General features: G+C 33.6%; 3 protein-coding genes across 4 annotated transcripts; all 3 read left to right on the forward strand.

Annotated features, from left to right (window-relative positions):
* The first annotated feature begins 43 nt into the window (after window positions 1–43).
* LOC102584172 (tyrosine aminotransferase-like) lies at window positions 44–2,894 on the forward strand. Its single transcript, XM_006348756.2, has 7 exons — window positions 44–339; window positions 838–1,177; window positions 1,270–1,488; window positions 1,715–1,774; window positions 2,176–2,328; window positions 2,429–2,522; window positions 2,611–2,894. Exons 1-7 carry the CDS (start codon window positions 71–73, stop codon window positions 2,727–2,729), a joined length of 1,254 nt encoding a protein of 417 aa, XP_006348818.1. The 5' UTR covers window positions 44–70; the 3' UTR covers window positions 2,730–2,894.
* An 882-nt stretch (window positions 2,895–3,776) lies between these two features.
* LOC102584510 (reticulon-like protein B17) lies at window positions 3,777–6,217 on the forward strand. 2 transcript variants are annotated; one of them, XM_015309364.1, is made up of 8 exons: window positions 3,777–4,373; window positions 4,453–4,615; window positions 4,703–4,777; window positions 4,860–5,001; window positions 5,084–5,153; window positions 5,252–5,317; window positions 5,428–5,550; window positions 5,886–6,217. In XM_015309364.1, exons 1-8 carry the CDS (start codon window positions 3,893–3,895, stop codon window positions 6,026–6,028), a joined length of 1,263 nt encoding a protein of 420 aa, XP_015164850.1. In that variant the 5' UTR covers window positions 3,777–3,892; the 3' UTR covers window positions 6,029–6,217. The 2 variants fall into 2 exon arrangements, with proteins under 2 accessions (XP_015164850.1, XP_006348819.1); XM_006348757.2 differs by having other exon boundaries at window positions 3,778–4,373; window positions 4,459–4,615.
* A 1,693-nt stretch (window positions 6,218–7,910) lies between these two features.
* On the forward strand, window positions 7,911–10,536 carry LOC102584839 (uncharacterized protein At4g28440). The gene is made up of 2 exons (XM_006348758.2): window positions 7,911–8,289; window positions 9,958–10,536. Exons 1-2 carry the CDS (start codon window positions 8,013–8,015, stop codon window positions 10,143–10,145), a joined length of 465 nt encoding a protein of 154 aa, XP_006348820.1. The 5' UTR covers window positions 7,911–8,012; the 3' UTR covers window positions 10,146–10,536.
* The last annotated feature ends 3,118 nt before the right edge of the window (window positions 10,537–13,654 follow it).

Genomic DNA, 13,654 nt, shown 5'->3' on the forward strand with positions numbered 1-13,654 from the left:
ATAGAGACTTAAGAGATACCTTCTATTCAATTTTCTCGAGTAACCTAGTGTAAGAAGAATTGTGCTAGAAATGGAAGTTAGCTCAAAATGGAATTTTGAAGGAAAAGAAGAAGCAAAGAAAGCCTCAGCTTGCACTGTAAGAAGTTATCTCAATACCTTAAATGCAAACATCAACAAAAATGATACTACAAAAAGTGTAATCCCTCTTAGCCATGGAGATCCCAGTGGTTTTCCAAGTTTTCGAACAAGTAAAGTATCAGAAAATGCTCTCCTTGATGCACTTCAATCTGCGCAATACAATGGATATCCCCGAAACCCTGACATTTTCCACGCCAGTAGGTAATCCTAAACTCTTTTTGTAACTTTTTTTCTAGGGGTAGGAGAAATGGGTGAGTGAATTACAAGTTCAAAGTTCGAGTAGCCAACCAATCGAGCTACTGAGATCCCTTTTCGGGGTTAGAGTACAAAAAAAAGGGAAGAGTGTCGTATAATTGGTATGGAGGGAGCACTTGATTGTAGAATTGGGATGATGTGTTTATGGGTGATCCAGCTTTTATAATTTATTTTGGGGTTTGACTAGTTTTACCAGGAGTTGATTTTTTGTTTACTTTTCCTTCATTTGAGCCCCAGCGGCGGAGCTAAGATTTTCATACTTAACCCCCAGTATTAATTATACTCCTTTGAAAAGGATTAGCCCGTGATAGTAATGGTTATAGTTATGACTCGAGTCTGTGTTACACATCAAGTGCATTGAACTTAAACTCTTTTCAAATCGTTATTGTACACCGGAAGGGCAAGAACAATTCGAGTAATGTTGATGTTTCAAACATTTACCAGGTCAATTGCAGAATATCTCTCTCGTGACTATCCATACAAACTGTCGCCAAATGATGTTCTTGTCACAGCTGGGGCGAAGCAAGCAATAGATGTCCTAATTACAGCTCTGGCTGTTCCTGGTGCTAATATTTTGCTTCCTAGACCAGGGTATCCAGCCTATGAAGCACTTGCCACATTTAACCGTCTTGAAATGAGGCACTATGATCTTCTCCCTGAGCAGGATTGGGAGGTGGACATCGATGGGCTTGAAGCTCTAGCAGATGATAGAACTGTTGCTATGGTTGTTATAAACCCTGGTAATCCATGTGGGAATGTGTACAAGCGAGAGCATTTGAAGAAGGTTGTTTCATCGTTGCATTAGATGTGTTTATTTAGTTAAATGTGGTTTTAGATTTGCTCATTAATCGTTGGTTTCTTGAATGAGAGTAACAGATTGCAGAGGCTGCTAGTAAGCTTGGAATGCTAGTAATATCAGATGAAGCCTATGGTCATCTAGTGTTCGGTAGTAATCCGTTTGTGCCAATGGGCGTCTACGGAGAAATTGCACCTATTCTGACAATTGGTTCCATATCAAAGAGATGGTTGGTTCCTGGTTGGCGATTTGGTTGGATTGTGATGTGCGATCCCAATGACATCCTTAAAAAACACGGGGTTCTCTCTCTCTCTCTCTCTCGGAAATTCTGATGGAACAAATTTACCTTTTCTTTCTTGTTTTAAGTGAGAAAAATATATGAATCTTGGAACAAAATAGCAAGTACTCTAAATGCCTATCACTTACGCCGTGAACCTCACATTTCTACTTGCTTATAAGGGTGTTTATTAATACAGACATCCATGTGCAGAGTTAAACATCATACTTTTTGTCTTTTGATCTCAGGTTGCGGAGTCTATCAAGAACTACCACAACATCGGTGTTGGACCTCCTACACTCACTCTGGTATATTATGCAAAACGTTTGATATGGTGTGCCATTAACTGAAATGTTAAACCAAACAAAATGTTGTCACCTTAAAAGCATAGAAAACTACTCTGTTAGCAGTAGTTTAACAATGGTATGATGATATCTGGCCTAAACATTTTCATGTCAACACAAAATGCATAATTCCAGATACTCGGGTTGCATTAGCATCCAAATTATACTCTCTCCATTTCAATTTGTTTGTCTTACTTTCCTTTTCCTAGACAAATATCTTTTCCCATATTTCTGAATTATCACGTGGTGTTTCTCGTGATGCACATTATTTTTCATGAAGTATTTTTGTGCTATTTGGATTATATTGCTTCCAAAAAAATGAAACCAAATCCAAGTATCTAACCTTGTTCTCTTTCATTCTCGAGGGTGCTATTACTCGTATTCTTGCTGAAACACCTGAAGATTTCTACTCAAATACCATAAACCTACTGAGAAAAGCAGCAGGCATTTGCTATGCTGGTCTAAGGGAGATTCCGTGCTTTACTCCATACAAGTCACAAGGATCCATGTTTCTTATGGTATTGCTATAAACACCTTAGTCCTAATATAAGTATTTTTTAGGATTTAGTTTGAAAAAGAATCTGAATATATAGTCTTATTTGCGATCATTTCTATCAGGCAAAACTAAACATGTCATTGCTGGAAGGCATCGACAATGATATGGAATTCTGCACTAGGCTTGCTAGAGAGGAATCTGTAATTGTTCTACCCGGTAATTTCTTAAGTTGCATTACTCTACAACATTATCGATATGCAGAGGAAATTTTACATGCATTGTTGATAAATTCAATGCATTGCAGGGGAAGCACTTGGATTGAAGAATTGGGTAAGAGTTACTTTTGCTGTGGAAATTTCAGCTCTTGAGGATGGCCTTAGCAGGATCAAAGCCTTTTGTTTCAGAAATGCCAAACAGCAATAAGCCTTTTTTCTTCCGTCACTTTGTCAAACTTGGTCCAAGTCTACAACAAAAACAAATACTAATAAAAGTTGTAGGAGTTGACCGATGATTGCTGCTCAACAATTCATGTGAGATACGTTTGAACTGATTCAAATTATGTCATATAGGATGCACATGTCTACTTGTCAAGTTTAAGTGTCTATTTATACCTACTAAAGTTGGAAGGCATAAATGTCGGTTAACATCAAAGTATTATGCCTATATATAATCATACATATACATACCATAAAAATATACCACAATAAAAATCTAGCTATTTTTTGTAACAACTTAAAACAACTATTCCCTTTATCCAATTTAAATTTATATGATTCACTTTCCTTTTTAATCAATACAAAAAAGAATGACACATTTTTATATTTAGTAAAAATAATTGAACTTTAATATATCTATTTTACCCTTAATAAATGAATTATAGCAACACAAACATCAATGATTTATTTTAGACCACAAGTTTCAAAAGTCTATTTTTAAATCCATGTGAAATCAAACTACTATATCATACTTCATCTGTCCAACAATACTTATATATTATTGACTTTGCACACTTCTTAAGAAACTATAAATAGAAGAGTGATCTTATTATATCACCATTTGAATATAATTAATACAATGTCTAGAAAAATGACTATAATTAATGATAAGGATAAAATAAAAATTAAGTGTAAAATTATCTATTGATTTCATAAAGTGGACAAGTATTGTTGGACATCTCAAAATAGTATAGTGGACAGGTATTGTTGAACGAAGGAATATAAATTGAGACGGATAGAGTATTAAAATACATAATTAGTGAATTTTTATGTCTTGTCATATTACATAATTTTTCCATTTAAGTATTACAAACAACTGCGGCTGTTAAAGCCAAGAGCACAAAAAGCCCACAAATGTCAAAAGCAACATAACGGACTTGCCTCCTCTTCCCTACCGTTAAACCAAAAAGCCCAACGAGCCCAAATTCCGCCGCTAAAATATATTCAAATGCCGAATAAAGATAAATTATTTTCTCCAACGGCTCTTTTTCTTCTTTACATTTTATTCAAAATCCCACCCAAGAACAATCTCAACAAAAAATCAAGAACAACAAAAAATATTGAAAAATTTGAAATTTTTGAATCTCAACTATGGATACAACTCCTCCATCTCATCGATCCGAGACTCGAAGCCGAACAAAATCAGCTTCAAGACTCTCAAGGCTCCGCCGTTATGATGAAGAAAGTGAATCTCTCACTCCAAGAGTCTCTCTTGAAATTGTCCCTTCACCAAGAATAGAAGTTTCTCCTTATGGTAACGGCCTACCGCTCCACGAGCTTCTCCTTCTTTCTCCTTCTCCTCTTCGAAGATCCAAGACTCGTCTTGCTGATAAGCTTGAATTAGTTGATGATGGGGTTGAGCCTAATGGGGTTCGAAGGAGGAGAAGGAGTAGAAATTCTGCAATTGGTGTTTCCCCGCGTAATAATCGGAGATCGAGAAGAAGGTTAGAGCAAGAAATGAGAGAAGAGAGGGACTTGGGGTTAGTTGAAGAAGTGGTTAAACCAAGAAAGAAGAGGAATAATGGTAAATCCAAGAAGGATAAGCTTAGCTTGGTTCTTTCAAACTCATCAAGTATGTATCAAAATCCAATCTTTATTGTTTTAAATACATATTTCATTTCTTGTGCTGAATGGGTATTTCTTTTTTCTAGTTATAGAATCGAAAGAAGGAGAAGGATGTGATTTAATAAACAGAATTGAGATACTTTTAAGTGATTTGGTGATGTGGAGAGATGTGGCAAGATCAAGTCTTTGGTTTGGTTTGGGGTCTCTCTGTTTCTTATCTTCTTGTTTTGCCAAAGGAGTTACTTTTAGGTATATTTTCTTCTCATTTTCCAAATATCCCACTTTTTATTTAGGAAGTGTTATCCATATGACATTTTTGTTTATTCTTGATTGCAGCATTTTCTCTATCGTATCGCAATTGGGGTTACTGTTTTTAGTTGTTTCATTCTTCTCACATTCGATTCGCCAAAGGTAAAAGTTTAAATTCCTTACACTAGAATATTATTAAGTTTCTACTGTTGTTGCTGAATGCTGATCAATTATTGAATTGTAGGGCTGGTAGAGAAATGAAGCGCGAATATCAGCTGACTGAAGATGACATTTTGAGAATGGGAAGATTGATACTTCCAGCTGCAAATCTCGCAATTTCAAAAACACGAGATCTTTTTTCGGGAGAACCTGCTATGACCCTCAAAGTATGTTATTGAACTTACACATTTTAGCACTAAAATTTGACTTCTTGTAATTGATTGGAAATGTGCCTGTCTGTTGTTTTAGTTAGTGCCAATCTTTATAATTGGAGCTGAGTATGGCCATTTGATAACTGTATGGAGGCTTTGTGCCCTTGGTAAGAAAGATCACTCAATTGTCCTACATACACATTATTAGTATGAAATCTCTAAACAATTGAAACTAAATACTTGTTGGTGTTCAATCTTGTGACAGGTTTTTTCATCAGTTTTACTGCCCCGAAACTTTATTCCTCGTATTCTCATCAGATATATAGTAAAGGTAAATAAGTGTTTCAGCCTGATATGTAGATTGTTAGATTATTTCCTGAGTGATGGTTGCCTCTACCTTTTGCATTAATTGAATGAAAAGTGCGTATTTTGTTGATATAGCCAAGTATTTGAAATATCGGTTGCTGGAAACTTGGGGTGCTTGCTCTCACAAGAAGATGATAGCTGCATCAGTATTGACAGCATTTTGGAACCTTACCACTGTCAGAACACGAATCTTTACAGGTAATTCACGAACCAATTCGTTCATTATTTTGATACCTTGGATTGAACCAATTCTCTAAGCCATGTTTACAAAGTAGTATCTTTCTAACAAATGGTTGTTACCTTGGATTGAACCAATTCTCTAAGCCATGTTTACAAAGTAGTATCTTTCTAACAAATGGTTGTTACCTTGGATTGAACTTTCACATTGAACTAAAACGTATTTTCGTGGTTCTTGGAAGCATTCATAAGCTCACCATGTATACAAAGTAGCATCTTCTAACAAATGGTTGTTACCTACCTTGGATTGAACTTTCACACTGAACTAAAGAGTGGTTTTTTCTGTTCTTTGGCAGCATTTATAAGTCTAGTAATATTCAGATACTGTAAACAACATGAAGAGGTAAAGGTCGATGAAGAAATGGTTGAAGTGGAAGAAGAGGAAGAAGAGCAGCAGCAGGCATTGGTTTTGTTAGAACCTGTCAAAAAAGGGGCATAATTGTGCACTATGCCAAATTTATCACTTCTATAATACTAACATAATAACCCCCTCTTGTTATTTTTCTCAATCTATCAAGGAAGAAGAAAACCTTGTTGTATGTCCTTGTATTTTTTGTATATCCAATCAAAGCAAGGAAGAAGAACTTTGGTGCTCTTCTGGAAATAAGGAAATCTTATCTTTACTTTTCCACTGCTTTATTTATCTATTTTCTTGATCATCATATGAAATCAACTTAAATGAAGAAGTGGGGATTCGTTTCGCCGATTCCAACTTATTTGGAAGTGTGACATAGTTATTAGTGTTATTTATCTATTTTTTGGGCATTTTCATTGACTCTCAAAGCTCAGCAACCTGTTTAAGGGATACCAAAACTCAGAAGGAAATCAAGGAATAAAAAAGGTGGAGGTAATATTACTTATAACATGTATAATACAAAATGTTTGGTATTTGTACTAAAAATGAGATATAGGGGATAAAATATGAATTTAATTTTTTTAAAACTTAATTTAATTGAAAGGATGTTGAAGATGGGGTGTTTTAGTGCTTGAACCATGTGTTACTTGATCCATATATTTGGTCAAATTTATAATTGATCCATAAATAAATAGAATCATATGAAAAAATTACACCTAATTAATACTCCCTTTGTTCCATTTTTATGATATATTTTTCTTTTTAATTTATTTTAAATAATAGTTACATGCTTACCATCCCTTAAATTTGCCACTAAATTTTATTTATATACTCGAACTTTAAAGCAAAAATAGTTTTTAGCCATTTACAACTTTTTTTTAAAAGTTTTATAATGTTTTTACGAGGGATTTTCATTTTTACACATAAGAAATTTGAAAAATGTCATTTTCCTCTATTCAAATTGTAAGAGGTCAAGAGGTTTTCTTGGAACTCCAGTTTGTTTTATTTGAACACCTAAACATATGATAAAATGTTATTATTGAACGTTTTCTGTTTAGTTTCAAAAAAGTTTTTGCACGCGTTCTGAAGCAACCATTACGTAGATAGGTCAACCACTTAAATATGTCAATCCTTTAATTGTAGACATTAATCGTAATAAGCTGTCAAACCTCATGCTTGTTCTAATTGAGGTTAATGTATATAATTAAAAGAAGTAACATATTTTATGTGATTAACTTATTCACATAATAGATGCTTGAAAACGCATGCAAAAGCTTTTGAGAATTTTTAAAAATATACAACCCAACATAAGATATTAGGCACGTAGCTAATATACAATATTATATGACATTATACAATATCATACAAAATTGTACCTGATGAGAAAAAATTACTATATAATGTGTCAACCTTGTAAAAGAGTGTATACCAATATATAAGAAGTGCTTATCATCATATGAGAGAAAAATGAGATTTATTGACCTCTTACAATTTGAATAGAAGAAAATAATCTTTCTAGATTTATCATATGTAAAAAATGAAGAAATTTTATGAAAAAAGACATAAAAATAAGATATTCCATTTGCTTTTTTCTCCAATAGTGAATTACGTAGCCAATATACAGTATACAATATTATATGACATTATACAATATTATACAAAATTATACCTAAATGGAAAACATTATACCTAATGTGTAATTATTGTAAAAGAGTGTACAATACTAGATAAAATGTGCTTATACACAAATAGATAAGAGAAAACTGAAATTTATCGTCCTCTTACTATTTGAATAGAAGAAAATAATATTGAATAGAAGAAAATATTTTTTTCAGGTCGATAAAAGTGAAAATCTTTTGTGAAAAAGGACATAAAAATAAGATAATTGATACCAATTATTTTGCATTTGCTTTTTTCCCAATTAAATTGCTTTTTTGGGCACACGCGACCAAGTCAATACAAGAGGCCCACTTCAAGACCCGAAAATCACTTTTGTTTTTCTTCACACACCACCGAATTGTTCTTCCAAAAAATTCTGAAAATTAGGGTTTAAGGTTTCGTACCGGAAATGGCAACACCAGCAGCGGCGGCGGCACCAAATACGGCAGCTACTTCCGAGAAGAAGAAGCCGGTTTTCGTCAAAGCGGAAAGCTTAAAGCCAGAGACACATGGACACAACTTGACTGTTAAGGTTGTTGATTCGAATGCCGTCAAAGCCACCGGCGGCGCCAACCGAGGTGGTAGATCATCGGCGTCGTTAAATCCTCGTGGTCCGGCGCGTCTCGCCGAGTGCCTTGTCGGTGATGAAACCGGGTGCATCCTCTTCACTGCACGTAATGAACAGGGTATGTACAAAATAATCTCTAATTATCGGAAAATGATTTTCCTTTTAGTATAATTTGCTTGCTTTCATTTGTATTTGGTTTTAATTTTTCGAAAATTTGACCTTTTTATGCACTGATTTTGGTGATTACAATTATTTGAGAAAACCTGCAAATGACAGTCATCTCTTTAATGTATATTGAAGAATTTATAGAGATCTAATACAAATGAGTGCATTTATATGTTATGAAGGATGTCGATCTGTTTTCATGTTTTATATTAGTGTATATATATATAACTGAGTTGAGTTTAATTGTGTAATTGGGAAATCTAACTTGTGTCTTAATCTGGCTTGCTCAGTGAGAAAACTCCAGTACTCTAAATAATACGCTTGTTTGCTGTGGCTATATTTTCATAGAGTATCAGGATTATGGCGAGAGGATGTTTCGATTTGTATGTTTATACTCTATAAACATTGTGCTTTAGAATCGACCTATTCAGCTCGTTTTGTTAGGAAGCAATGAGGTGGAATGAAAACTTATACCTAAAAGTATTTTTGCTCCCCCTACTGCACCACAGTCCCTTTGTTGAACTTTCCGTTTAATGGATAGGAATGCATTTCGTTATCTGGACTTGTTTGACTATCTTCCTAATCTATAGTAAACAGGGGTGTGGTTCGTTTTCGAATGGAGCTTGAATAGTTAGTTTAAATGCCACCCCCTTGGGCCTGGACCATTCGGGGTGGCCTAGTGGTTTGGGCTTAGGACTGTCATGTTGGAGGTCTTAACTTTGAAATCTCTTGCCAGTGAAAGCAAAGGATTTGCCTTCTGGGTCGAGTTCATCACACCGGGCTTGTCTAGTGCGTGTTAACTCTCCTTGAGTGGTTTGCGAGCTATTGCATAGGAGTGAGAGTTTTACCCTTTGCTCACCCAAAGGATAGCAGCCACGGGTTTTCCTTGTCATCGAAAAAAAATGCCACCCCTGGACCTCCTTGCTTAGGAGCTAGTCATATTCTTGCTTTGACATTGTCGTGAGTTGTGACGAACTTGAACTTATTTTCTTGAGGTGAAGGATCATTTCCGTTAGACAATCCCTCACTTATCAATATATTACTCCTTCCGTTTCAATTTGTTTGGCTTGAACTACTAATTGGTGTGAATTTGGACATAGAATCTTCAATATTTTTGAAATAAGATTTACATTTTTAGAAACTACACAAAAAGGATTATAGCCACATTTATTATAATTCAAAATATTTAGAAAGTATTTGAAAACATTATGATAAAAAAATAATATACGATTGATGGTTGAAGTAGTAACTCAGACAAACAAGTTGAAACAAAGGAGTAGCTATTAACCCCTCTTTTAAGATAGCAAATACTTGCATATTTTCTTTTCATGGAGAAATGTTGGTTTATTACATCCTACCCTCAAACTCCATTCGTGGGATTACACGGGGTATGTTGTTGTTGGAGAAATGGTTTATGCTATTGAATTGCTTGGCATGCCTGTTTGACTACATTGATGATTCATTTGTGTATTGAGTGCCAGGAAAATATCCAGATCTATTGGCTATTGGAGTTTGTCATGCTTTGATGTGGTTTTGTGCCTGAACGAGAGTACTTCCTTTTTTCTGGTAAATTGTGATTGTTTTATGTTCTGGATATTCACGTATTTCCTTTCATATTCAGTTGATATGATGAAGCCTGGGTCGACTGTGATTCTGCGAAATGCAAAGATAGACATGTTCAAGGGTGCCATGCGACTTGCAGTAGACAAATGGGGTCGTGTTGAGGTTACTGAACCAGCTGATTTTGATGTTAACCAGGAGAACAACCTTTCTTTAGTCGAGTATGAACTGGTTAACGTGGAAGAGTAGACAGGCTCATGGGAAATGATAGTTTGAAGTTACATTCGAATTCTTGTTCCCACTGTGAATTATTATTATGCATCTCTGGAATTTCCTTGGATTAATGAGCAAAGATGCCCATATTTTTTAGCTCATGATGATCCAATGGCATCAATATCATATGATGGTGTTGCTTTGTTCACTTGCTTGGTTAACTAGTTTTAAAGCGTGCGTGGGATATTTACTTTTCAGTCATTTCCCGTGTTGTACGAGGTAAAAACCAGTTCCTAAGAATGGGTATTTATGTCTTTGTATTTCTAACTTTTTGTTACACAACTTGTGCTATCCAAACACACAATGTAAAAGAAGCTGACTATTATGTATGAACTATATGTGCAATTTCATTTGTCAACTTCCATAATTTCATGTAGGTAACACTGATCATGTGTCATTTGATGTGATTTTGTGGCTGTTGCAAGTAGTTTACTCAGTGGTGTCAATTGGGGGATTCATGTCAATTCGAATTTGTTCCATCTGTTCAATTGAACGTAGTATGCTCCCACTGTAGCTTGTTTAATCTAAATTTGCAAATTGTGAACAAGAAAATCTAATAAAGATAACGTATTTTATGTAAAAAAAGAATTCAATAATGGTTGAGTGGCCGTTTTTGTTTAGGAAATTTTTTAGAAAAACACAATTATCTAACTTATTTTGTAAAAATATACCTCAAAACTTATATAACAATTCTTTAGCCCAAAAAAAAGAACATTTTTGTAGTTATAATAATTTGTACAAAACCACATTTCTAGTAATCATCCTACCACTATTTCACTATTTTCTTAGAATAGTGTTTAAAAAATCCGGTATACAACATCATACACAGTTATACAGTAATATACAATTTTATTTTATAACAATGTTTATAAACTTATATACAATATTATACACCTAATATATAACAATATATAAAATTCTATACAATAATATACAATATTATATACTACTATACATAATCTGACTTCTTCTTCTTTCTTGAATTTAAGCAGTAGATTCATCCAAAACACCTAAAAAAACTACATCAAATCACCCTAAATTTCAAATATAGGTTCCTTAATACGTATCTAATCATTTGTAGCAATACTCATTCGACAAGAAGCCTATTTACAAAAATACAATTTTTAATTTTTTTAAATTTCGAGCTAATCACAAAAGTTGAAACAAATCGTAAATATAAACTTTGTAATCGCTTGTAAAGAACGGGAAGAAGCAAATAAAATGAAAGTCAAACTCCAACATATAAGCAACGGTATCGTATTATTTCTCACACGTATAAATTGGTTTTGAGAACTTTACAATTTTTTTGATAAATGAAATCCCAAAATAGAAATTGTTCAAGTAATTCAATAGGCCTTTGTCGACAATGCACTACATTCAATTACAACTGTCCACAATACTAAGAGAATTGTTATTTTGCTCAAATGAATAATTTAATAACTAGGTATATCTCAATCTAAATTTTCATTATTATGGATCAAAACATAAATATTTATTTTTGGTAATTCAGAGTAATTTCAGATAAAATTGTGATCATCTTGTTTTCAGTGGAGATGCATAAAGATAAAATTAGGCTTGGTAAGAAGAGAGTGTCATGATTTGTTACCGCCCCTAGTTTTATCTCTATACATCTCAATAAAAATCAAGATAATCATATCCTAATTCAAATATATTTTGAGAACACTGAAATAGATATTTATGCTTTGTTCAGTAACAATGAAAATATGGATCAAGATAACCATTTTGACTTTTCATTTGAGTGAAGTAACGATTCTACTTAGTTTAGTGGGCAGTTGTAATAGAATTTTGTGCCTTGACGCCACCGACTTGTTGAATTACTTGAACCAATTCTATTTTTGAAATCCATCTATTAGAAAGTCTGAAATTTTAAGAACCAATTTATACATATGAAAAATGTCATACCTGTGCTTATACGTTGGAGCTCACTGTTATGTGTGAAAAATAGAGAGTAAGGAGAGAAAGAAGTTAGTGCTTGAAAATCTCTATCTCTCAATTTGCATTAGAGAAAGCAATGGAGGGGTGAAATATTAAGGACCAAAAGAAAGATATTTATAGTTGGTGTGGGAGGTTCTTACAAGATAATATTTGAAATTTTATAAATAACATTCTATATATAAATATTTACATTAGATTTGGTCCAAAGTCAAAATTAGGCCAAATATATCAATTTTAAAAACATACCAAAAAATATAGTATTGTTAGCAAGTAAATCAACATCTTAAAATTGGTAAATGAATTATTTAATAGGGTTTACGAGAGATGAACCACTTCCCAATAAGAATCAATATATGCAGGTGGTTAATCTTTACGCGGACAATGAACCATGACAAATTTCTGAAGGCGCTAGCAGCTACACACATTACTTCATAACGCCCAAAAGAAAAAGATCCGAAATGGAAAAGAGTTTCGCGAACTGGTGGGAAGTGTACGTGGAAGCCGCAAGGAAAGGGAAAAGAGGTGTTTGACAACAAAGGTAGACTTATGGGGTACGTGAAAAATTTGAAGTATACCTACGGCGAAAGTGATAACAAGAAGGCTAATGGTGAGTGGCTAATGACGGAATACTATTTGTATGATAGTTATTTGGATGCTAGAGAGAAATTAAGAACGAAGGGTTATGTAATTTGTAAGATAAAGAAGAAGAGAAAACCCAATGATGATAACGAAACGGAGTTAGCGATGAGAATATGAATGACGTTGAAGAACTTATTGATTCATCTTTGCAATTAGAAGACGACATTAATGTAGAGGAAGCAGTGGCGGATCCAGGATTTAGAGTCCGTGTATGCCAAATAGACTTATCGATTAAATTAATTTTATATTTGATTAAATTATTCGTCTTTTCAATATATATCATAAATCAATCAATAAAATATAAATAATAAGATATTACAAATCCACACTCCACACTAAAAGCATGAAGTTAACAAATTTAAAATTTTCAATAATATTACTAATATTATAAATATTCATCATTCATTTACAATTGTCCTCGACGAGTTTTCATATTCTGAAAACGATCGATAATGACATCATTACTAACATTTATAAATACATCACGCTCTATGTAACACACTAGACAATCATTTGAATATTTATTACCAATACTATTCTGCACTTCATTTTTTATGTGATTCATTGACGAAAATGCTCTCTCCATCGTTGCCGTAGCAACATGTAAAATCAAAGTCAACTTTACAAGTAAATAAACAAGTGAAAAGTCAAAGGAGTAATAATGTAATTAATTTAATTTAAGTCAATAACAATTATTAAAAAAATTAAAATAATGTGCCAACTGTTTTTCGGACTTTTTTTTTTCTTAAAAAACTTCTGCAGCAAATTTCTCAAAAAAATAGGTACAAATGGGATTCGAACCAGCAACATCAGTCTTCTAAAGTTGCCCTCCTACCGTGGCACCACAAGCCAATTTTGTTATGTGGGTGGCACACTTTATATTTATATAA

The sequence above is a fragment of the Solanum tuberosum genome, unplaced genomic scaffold (assembly GCF_000226075.1).
Source record: "Solanum tuberosum cultivar DM 1-3 516 R44 unplaced genomic scaffold, SolTub_3.0 scf00102, whole genome shotgun sequence".
In the NCBI taxonomy this organism is placed as follows: Eukaryota; Viridiplantae; Streptophyta; class Magnoliopsida; order Solanales; family Solanaceae; genus Solanum; species Solanum tuberosum.

What these genes read in the sequence shown, in the direction of transcription:
- LOC102584172 (XM_006348756.2), top strand. Translation starts at nt 71, where the DNA reads ATGGAAGTTAGCTCAAAATGGAATTTTGAAGGAAAAGAAGAAGCAAAG. An exon ending in GACATTTTCCACGCCAGTAG is followed by an intron (nt 340 to 837) that starts GTAATCCTAAAC and finishes AACATTTACCAG; the next exon opens with GTCAATTGCAGAATATCTCT. An exon ending in AGCGAGAGCATTTGAAGAAG is followed by an intron (nt 1,178 to 1,269) that starts GTTGTTTCATCG and finishes TGAGAGTAACAG; the next exon opens with ATTGCAGAGGCTGCTAGTAA.
- LOC102584510 (XM_015309364.1), top strand. Translation starts at nt 3,893, where the DNA reads ATGGATACAACTCCTCCATCTCATCGATCCGAGACTCGAAGCCGAACA. An exon ending in TCACATTCGATTCGCCAAAG is followed by an intron (nt 4,778 to 4,859) that starts GTAAAAGTTTAA and finishes ATTGAATTGTAG; the next exon opens with GGCTGGTAGAGAAATGAAGC. An exon ending in TCATCAGATATATAGTAAAG is followed by an intron (nt 5,318 to 5,427) that starts GTAAATAAGTGT and finishes TTGTTGATATAG; the next exon opens with CCAAGTATTTGAAATATCGG.
- LOC102584839 (XM_006348758.2), top strand. Translation starts at nt 8,013, where the DNA reads ATGGCAACACCAGCAGCGGCGGCGGCACCAAATACGGCAGCTACTTCC. An exon ending in CACTGCACGTAATGAACAGG is followed by an intron (nt 8,290 to 9,957) that starts GTATGTACAAAA and finishes TTTCATATTCAG; the next exon opens with TTGATATGATGAAGCCTGGG.